A 9,597-nucleotide genomic window follows, 5' to 3' on the forward strand; every position below is an offset into this window, starting at 1 on the left:
AAAAGTGTAATAAGTAATCTAGGACGAATGAAAAAGGAAAGTGTTACGAGTATTTCGGGACGGGAGGAGTATTATTTATTAAACGGGCTTCAAAACTTTGTTCGGACTTGTTTATTTATTAACGAACAAGTATTGACCGAACTCTGACGGAGCTTGTTCACGAGTTGTTGATGGACGTATCAGCTCATTGGCATCCCTAAACACCAGCAACAACCGCAGGCAGGAAAGTGGATATGGAGGGGGGCCGGGGGGTTGGGGGAGAGGAGCAGTGGTGATGCAGTATTAAATAGGGGGCTTTCTCAGCCTCATCGCCGAGCAAAAAATTATCAGAATTATGGCAGAAATGAAAGTTTCAGAAATAACAGCAAACACATCAATCAGAGATCAACTAAACATAACTCGCCCAAGCATGTAAGAAATTAGATTTAAATCCATAAAATGCCCAGATAAGAGCAGTCACTCGGAGATACCAATACAGGACTAATCCACATCATAATCCTACAATCTGTAACCTTTACGCAAAACATACATATATTTAAGCACACTTAAAACGTTGTTGACCTCCTAATGCATATCCAAAATATACATTCGCTTTTGCTTGAACCGTGCATCAACTTTAGCGTGCTTCATATTGGACAACTGCAGCGGAAACCAACAAAGTTAGTTGCATTGACACAATAAAAGAACAACACAGCAAAATCATTCAACATCTCAAAATACATACAAAATTACAGTGTCTAAACCACAATCTGTGAAACCCCCAAACCACAATTACAACTAAACCACCCAAGCCATGAAAGATGAGTTATCACAAATCTCCTTCAAAAGCTCCTGTTGGTGAAGGAAATACGTTATCGTTTTTCTGTTCAAGTAGGAACTGAAGTAAGATATCAGAAAGCTCATGGTAGTAGTTGTCTAGTTCACTTTAATTTTCAATTACCTAGAAACTATGATTTAGCCTACGGGCAAAAATTGGATAGAACTTACATAATTGGTACTTTTGACATTGTGTTCAGAAAGAACTATCCTAAGAATCGGCTTCCACAACTTCTTTGCTTCAACCCTTTAGCAAGTAAAGTTATCAACTTTAAATGGAATATTCATATAATCTTTCATGATCAGATTTAATAGATAACTCAAATAGCGTATTTACCAACTAGTAGATTTACATTACATCTAGGCAGAATAAACAAATCAAAATTTCTCCAATCTGCTGTCTACTGCAGTGTTATGGAGGAATCCATAGATAAGACTATAAGAGAATAACATATGCCTCTGGTTTCCAGCTCGGTTGTCTTCCTTTCAGGTACGACTGTGAGCAGCTTCTTGACAAGATGACTGCTAGATTTAGGATGTGAAGCAGGGAGACTACAATTAGTAAACTCTATCTTAATGAGTTCATGTGTACTGGAGTCAAAGTCTTTCTGTTGCCAAAAGCCAATTTGAAGAAACTAAATGCACTGTGTAGAGCTTATATGTGACAAGGGACGTGTGACTCTAACGCTGGTGGTCTTGGCATTAGGAAAACTGTGCTATCGAGCCAGGCTGGGATTGGAAAATTGGCAACCGCAACACTGTGCTATGGAACCAGGCTGCGTTGGGATATTGGCATTAGGTTCACTGTACTATGGAACACTGTGGTCTTTCCCCCTGTTGTTTTCCCCGAGTAAAATGCTAAAAGGTTTAGATTTAGAAGTATGAACCAAGTTTTGATGTAAAATGGACAAGAAAACCTATATAAACCAACATTCATAGCACAAGAGAACAAAGTAACTAGTACTTACTCACATCAAAGATAAGCTTAGCATCGCAACAAGGCTTCGTTAGGACAATATCCTGAAAATACATGGTGGTGATGCCAATATATTTATTTACTGGACATACTAAACTGCTCAGCTCATGGTTTAATCTAAGTCTTAAAGCTCGCATCAAGAGGCGAAGGGTGGAGGGCAGCTGCATCTCCCAGTGTGGATCGCCACAGAAAAGGGTTGGTATCAACAACTAGTGCGTCAAGGATTGCGAAGAGGCTTTAGAGTGATGGAAATGGTTATATTATAGCAACTAACAATAAATCACAGGAGCAATGCAGAATTTATTCTAACAGCTGACTGCAAAATGTATTGGGAAAGGAAAGGATCGATAAAATTGATATGAAGAGAAATTATCAATTTACAACCCTTGGTAAATGAATCCATCACATCCAGAACATGTTATTTGCCCACTGCTTACAAGAACATTGCACAAGACGAAAGATCTTAAATTCCTGATATGATATGGCAAACTGGTATCACATGTCAAGGAACTCACGGACACGTTCGAAATTGAAAATAATTCATGTTAAGTAATTCACATGCTTGTTCAAACTTCCAAACAATTCATGTTTAAGGAATCCGCATGCTCTTACCAAAGGATCTCAAAATCCAATACGTTATGGTATCCCTACAAGTCAAATAATGATTTTGCCTATCTTTTCAAAAGCAAATCCCTGGGAACGATTCTAGTCTTCACTTCCTACTCCCAATCCAAATCTACAGCATAAGTGAATATACACAATAATAGAAAGGGCCTTCATTGCTCGATATACGAAACTAATTTAGCACCTTCGTTGTATGCATGGAAACCCAACTACAAAATCCCATTTTCAAATGCAAACAAGTGACATCCAAAAAACTTCCCTCAAATTCGTACTATGAAACTAAAGTTGTAAACTTCTGCAAAATAAAATGTTTTACAGAAAATATATGCACCTAAAGAGAAAATATAAAATGCAAACAATCAATATAATCTTACTCCGACGGGTTCTTTTCTTATACAGAATACGATAGCCGCATTCTCTACACTGTATGACATCTCCAGGCTTCAGAGTGTTCTCTTGTCCACAATCTACACATTTATGAACAATTTTAATTTTCAAATAATAAACGTCATGAATAATCAGCAGAAAAAAAAACGATTTAATAAACTGTTTGCATGATACTTCCGCAAACTAGAAATAATCCTTCAATAATCGGCGAATAATAGAAATTTTCAAATACTCCTCAAATTAATAAATAAGAGTGAAAGAAGTGCAATTGCAGGGAAACATAAAGAAATTACCTCCGCAGATGTAGCTCACGGGTTCAGGTTGAGGATCCATTGCACAATAAGAAACCCTAAAAAATCAGGGGAAGCAAATTAGGGTTTACGAGAAAGAAATAATGTAAGCGATTAAATTACATGATAAATTTGCGAGAGAACAAGAATATCTATCAATTTAAAGAGCAGATTATTAGGGTTCTGCAGGAGTTTAGTGAGAGAAAAAGAAAGAAACGGACCTGTGGAAGAGTGAATCGACTGAAAGTAAAGTGAACTCGGTGGAGGAGAGGGAGAATAAAGAAACGAGAACGATTTATATACTTGAGGTTGGCTAGGCATCTGGTCACCGGTCAACGCACGGATGGTGCAGGGCCTGTACGTAGATCTACGTGCACTTGGATCAAAACGCAAAGCATTAAAAGAAAACGCAAAAAAACAAAAAAAAAAAACATAAGAAACTAAACAGAAAGAATATAATAGAGTAAACAAAAAGAACATTAACCAAAACCTGAAAAGAACACTAATGTTAAAAACGTAAAGAAAATATATAAAATGAAAATAACATATTCTCTCTCCTGATAAAGTATAAAAAGAACAACTATTTTTTAAAAAGAACATTATGTGAAAAATGCAACAGAAAAACAAAAAAAAACATATTATTGATAATATTATAAAAAATTAAAAATCAGTAAAAAGTTAAAAAAGTTAAAAAGAACACAAAATAATTAAAAAAAGAACCACAGTTTTTTTACAAAACACAAAGAACAAAATCAAAAGAAAAATAAAATAATTAAAACTCAAAATTAAAACTTTTTAAAAAAAACAACAAGAAAAGAAAAAAGAACAAAACACATGAAAAAGAACAACATTTTCTTTTTCCTTATCAAACAAAAGAACATAATGAAAGGGACGAAAAGAACAACAAATCTATGTTCCTTTATTAGTTGTATTTGTTCTTTTCAAACCACTTATTGTTCTAATTAAAAAGACGAAAACGACGATATTTTGATGCACTTAAAACTAGATCTATATTTTTATTTAAATGTAATTTTGTTCTTATCCCACGCATCAGATCTATGGTTTTTTATTAAGTGTTATTTGTTCTATTCAAACGATTTTATGTTCTAATTAAAAAGACGAAACGACGATTTTTTGATGCACTTAAAACTAAATCTATATATTTTTTTTAAAGTATTTTTGTTCTTTTACCACGAATCAGACTATGTTCTTTTTTAAGTGTTATTTGTTCTTTTCAAACCATTATATGTTCTTTTTTAACAACCTATGTACGTTGATATAAAAGAACAAACTATGTTGATATAAAAGAACAAACTACGTTGGTGACACAGTAAAAGTAAAGTTGTGAAAAGAACATTACAATTTGAAAAGAACATTAGAGGAAAGAACAAGGAAACGTACCTTAAACACTTGACCAACATTTATTAGGAGCATCAATATCTTTTAATAAATCTTCAAAAACAAATCTCAATCCTCGGAAAGTATCACGCTCTCCAGAGATTCTCTTGCTTCGAAAATTAACCAAATTGAACTAGTGTTTTTCTTAATTCACTCATTTTCAACAAACGAGAAACATTCAGAAGGAATTTTTAGAGAGAGAATAAGGAGGAATTATTTTTTTTACTATTTCACTCACCATCTCACTCTTTCTCTCTCAAAAAATCTCTCTTATGTTGAGAGAATATAAATCCCCTCCTCTTTCTCTCTCTAAAATGTATTTCTAAAATGACTAATGGTTATGATTCATAAGTACAATTATTATATATATAGGCTTCCCTAATCCCAGCCTGATGGCGTCCCAAAATGGGGCAAAGCCCGACTGCTCCTACAGAACCCTCGTATCATATGCCTGAAAGACCTCGCAAGCTCTCTCCAAGACCAGAATACTCGAATACCCATAGACTCGGTCTACGAACAAGGACAAGTCAATATAAATAAGCATGATCAAAAGGGGAAAAGACAAATCTAGGCAAAATACAATAATCATACCACGCCCATTGATGGCCAATGAGACAAGTGATGAATTCGGTTGAAGACCAAATCTTCCGGCCTCCAGCCACTATTATCAAAGGTAGACTTCTCTTGTGGGACCAAACCACCAACCTCTACATCCTCCAGCTCCCCAGTTTCTACGTCGGAGGCATCCTCCTCAGCAGCTCGACTGGGCGAGCTCTCGACAATCTTCCTCCGAGTATGACGAAGAGGCATAATAAAATATTCAAGTACAAAGTCAACGATCAATATTGCGGGGACGGGGGGGCTATCTCCTACAAAGTTCCAAAGACCAATATCCCCAATGGCCTTACAAGTATAACAAAGGATCCTCGTGTAAATGTTCAAAGTCTACACCAACGCCTAGGCTATCTGTGCCTAAGCAATTGTTCCAAGTCTACATCAACGCCTAGGCTATCCAAGCCCATCAAGGCTCCTCAAGGTTTATGTCCAAAAAAAAACAACCACCCAGGGCTCACATATAAGATTCCTACAGGACTATATCAAGTGGGGCATCTACAAATTCCCCATGCGAAATTCAAACACAAAGTACGAAATGCTAGGTCATAAGTTCCAAACAGTTCATGTTCAAAGATGGCTACCAAACAATTTCCAATACAAGTACAAAAATCTAGCACCTACTACCATCAATGTGCCGAGGTTTTCTGAGACTCTAACCACTAGAGTCTTTGAAACCTATAACCAGGGCAAATGTGTAATATCAATCCCCTTTTATTCTTTGGCCCACCAATTTAACATTTGCCTTTATTTTTTCACTTCTCTCTCTTAAATTCTGGTTTCACTTTTCAATTTTCAAATTCTTTTTATTTTACTTTTATTTTAATTATTGCAACTGCAATATTGTAATAAAATTGTAAAAATTAACTAAATAACTCATTTTCACTTTCTCTCTCCAGAATTTTACCAAGTTTCTTGAGCTGCATTTCTTCGACATTTTCGTCTTCGGCTTGTTGTTTGAGCTGCTCTCCCTCCAAAATCGCAAACCATAACCGTTCAACCTCCCTCCCTCTCTTCCCAAACAAAAATTTCTTTGTCCTCTAACCTGGCGTTTTCTTTTGTTCTTCACTCCAAACTCTTTGCTTCAAGTTTCTGCTTCAAAATGCGGAGTCAATGAAGAGGGCGAAACATTGGCCGTTTTACATCTAGGTAAGGTTTAAATCTTTATTTCTTGTTAAAAATAGTTTTCCTAAATCCATGGTATAATTATGTTATGACAAAGTACTATACTATACGATGTTGGGGAAAATAACAGTTTATTAGGGTTTGGGTTTTGTAGAATTGAATTGGGTTTTTGATATTATTGAATAGGTATGTTTTGTTTGCAGTTGTTGATGTTGATGATTCTGCAGCTTGTTGTAATTATGGATCTATGCGATTTTACAAAAAACCAAAATTTTGGTTGTTTTTAAATTTAGGGTTTTACTGGTTGATTCAAATTTTCTTGTGGGTTATGTTTGCTATTCGGATTTATTTATTGGCGTAAGGTATAACGCTATAATTGAGGAGAACTATTGACTAATGGTGAAGGATTATTCTTGATAAGCTTAGAGCTCATGGAGATGTGTCTGAATCTCATCGTCCGACTTTTAACTTTAAGAACTTTACTCTTCTTAGACTTGTAAGTACATTGTTCTTGACAAGGAAATTTTTTACTCTGGTTCTGGTGCGGAGATGGTAATGCGGACGGTATTCCTTCAAATGAGAGTTGTTATGAACCTAAGAAAACCAAATCTCTATGTGTTCGGGTAGAAAACTCAGAGGTTTATGATGCTAGTGGTGAAAATGCATTTACCTTCTTTAGGACTTTAGGCTAACCCTGTCCAGCAGCTTGGTTGCGTGTTTGCATGGAGTAGAAGAAGCAAGTATTAAAACTCTTAAGAGAAGAGAGGTAAAACTGGTTGATCATAGGGTAAAGAAAATAAGTTTTGTTACTGGAATATGGGAAATATCCGCTTTCTTATGTTTTGATCTTCATAATCGAATTGACTAATTGATCAGTATAGGTGTGCCTTGTGTATAAGTGTATAACTTGTTAAAATTATCTAATGACAGAGAGTTTGAATTTAGGTATAACATTTAGATTTAAACCGAGCTTAATTGGTTTCCTTACTATGTTCAACTTGTTTAAGTTATTCTTTAGAGACGGCTAAAGTTAAGGAGCCAACAGTTTTTGTGTTTATGTTTACTGTAGTTGGTGCATATGTTTTCTGAAGGTGGTTACTACGCTAGTCCTTTCAGCGATTTGTTATGAGCCGGTACGATGGATTGTGAAAAATTTCCTAATTTATTGAATGAACTATATCATAGTTTAGTAGTTTGTAGGTGACAGTGGGGCCGGGGGCAGGAAACCTTGAACCCAAGTCCTACAATGACTATGGAGTGTTATGGTTGCATAAGTTGTATATTTCCTAGACTTTCATTCTAATATTTAAGGGTTCAAGACACAGGTTTATATGGGGTTAGGTCGATTGGATGTTACGTTATATGATTTCTCATGAAACAGATATTGCTCTTTGATGGAAAACAAAACTAGTGACGAGTGAGGTTTGTGGGAATAATATGGTATTGTACGGGTTGTGTGATTTGTGAGTTGTAAGACCTTCGGTTGGAGTAGAAATGCAATTTTTTCTTATGTTTCTTTTCATTATATTCAGATGTGTGGACACGTGAAAGGATAAAATGGCTGGTAGTTTAGAAACCTAATGGTTGAATGTAGGAAAAAATGTTCCTGGTAGTATCCCATCTCTCATTGTTATAGGCTTTAATACTTAGTATCCTTGTGGATAGAAGTAATGAGTTTATTGTAGGTGTGATGTGACTGTGCTCTCATAAAATAGTTTGTTGAACCTAATTGTTATGGCGATGTATTCTTTGGAAAATGTTTGGTTGACTTTTAAGGTTGACAACCCTTATGAGAGAGATAGAGAGAAAACCTTCATAAAATCGACAACGATGAGAGAAAAAATGCTATTGTTTTATTAGGGCTTTTTCTGTAGCTCTCTCATGAGTGTTGTCAACCTTAAGGGTTAACAAATCATTCCCCACACTTATTTGTTCTCAAGTGACAGTGCACGATAAAATATTAGTTATTTACAACAGTCTCTTAATAGTAGTTTCCTAGTCTCTTCAAGTTTTTATTTGCAGATTGGCCCATTGGCTATGTAAGACCTTTTCTAAAGTATTTGCAGTTTTGTGGCATCTGAAGAGAATAGTCCATATACTGCCCTTTGAGGCATATGAAAATAATTAACGTATGCTTGACTGTTCACATCTCTTCTATGGTGTTTAAATGCTATAGTGCTTCTTTAGTTCTCTATTATTTCCTAGTGCCTAATATTAGTTATCTTTGCATATTTCAACGGTGTTTTGAAGGTTAACAAAGCTACTTTAAACCTGTTGCATCGAGTTGAGCCCTTTGTTTTGAAGGTTAACAAGGCTACTTTAAACCTGTTGCATCGAGTTGAGCCCTTTGTTACCTTTTGGTATATGTCCTCAAGAGCGAGCATCTGTGGAATGATTCTCACTGTTCGGCGTGGCTGGTTTGTGGTGTGGGTGAACCAAGAGCCATGGAATGTGCCAGATGGTGCTGGGGATTGGTACCTCAAAATTACAAATCAAAGCAGCAACAACATCAGAGAGTTTCAGGCTAAGCTCCTACCTGTTAAAGAAAGTGGATACTCCCTTGAGGCTACTGATTATGGAGGCTGAAAATATAGATTCCATATAGTGATATACAGAGTATACATGTAACATTTGTTTATAAGATCAATCATATTTTATTCGATTAATATCATAGTTTTTTTTTTCTTATAAGTAATTAATTTAGATTAGCCCCAACCATCTAGAAAATCATGTTTGCTTCATTATGACTTTTGCTAAGTCATATGAATTCTTTTATGTTTGCTTTACGCAAGATAATTTCCTATCATAAGTCACAAGTTATTTGGTACTCAATGTCAATTTTACAATACCATTTTATAAGATAGTACATAAATTTGGTACTGTGCTACAAATTTCCAATACCGTTTTTACAAGACATTTGCATATCCTAAGTCACGAGTTATTTGGTACTCAACGCCAATACCATTTTCATAAGATAGTACATAAATTTGGTATTGGGATCCAAAATTTCAATACCTTTGTTACAAGATAGTAAATGAATTGGTACTCAAATCCAAATTTCCTCCTCCCCTTTTGTCTCAATTGTTCCTTACAGTCAACAATCCATCTCTCTTGCTCCCCCCATTTTGGCTCAATCGTTACTTACAATGATACATTTCTCGTGTTTGCTTTTTTTTCTCGGATGTCATTGTGGCTCGGGTTTGGTCGGGTTAGGGGCCGACTGTAACACCCTAATAATTCCTTGCTTTTTATAAAAACATTTTCCGACTTAAAACACAGGAATTACCAAGATATTACCGCCACCGTGATAACGGCTAAGGCTATTTACCAAAATTACGTAGCGGAATTAACTAACTTTCAAACACATTA

At 35.5% G+C, this 9,597-nt stretch overlaps 1 protein-coding gene across 1 annotated transcript; it reads right to left on the minus strand.

Moving 5' to 3' along the window:
- Nucleotides 1-389: 389 nt before the first annotated feature.
- On the minus strand, nt 390-3,418 carry LOC110799009 (DNA-directed RNA polymerases II, IV and V subunit 12). The gene is made up of 4 exons (XM_022004213.2): nt 3,315-3,418; nt 3,097-3,152; nt 2,791-2,883; nt 390-639 (listed from the first exon to the last, which is right to left on the minus strand). Exons 2-4 carry the CDS (start codon nt 3,134-3,136, stop codon nt 617-619), a joined length of 156 nt encoding a protein of 51 aa, XP_021859905.1. The 5' UTR covers nt 3,137-3,152; nt 3,315-3,418; the 3' UTR covers nt 390-616.
- Nucleotides 3,419-9,597: the final 6,179 nt, after the last annotated feature.

The sequence above is a fragment of the Spinacia oleracea genome, chromosome 5 (genome assembly GCF_020520425.1).
Source record: "Spinacia oleracea cultivar Varoflay chromosome 5, BTI_SOV_V1, whole genome shotgun sequence".
Taxonomy (NCBI): Eukaryota; Viridiplantae; Streptophyta; class Magnoliopsida; order Caryophyllales; family Amaranthaceae; genus Spinacia; species Spinacia oleracea.

Excerpts from the sequence above, each read along its gene's own strand:
- LOC110799009 (XM_022004213.2), bottom strand. The coding sequence starts at position 3,136 with ATGGATCCTCAACCTGAACCCGTGAGCTACATCTGCGGAG. Across the intron at positions 2,884-3,096 it reads CGTGAGCTACATCTGCGGAG|ATTGTGGACAAGAGAACACT; the intron begins GTAATTTCTTTA and ends ATAAATGTGTAG. Across the intron at positions 640-2,790 it reads TAAGAAAAGAACCCGTCGGA|TTGTCCAATATGAAGCACGC; the intron begins GTAAGATTATAT and ends TTTCCGCTGCAG.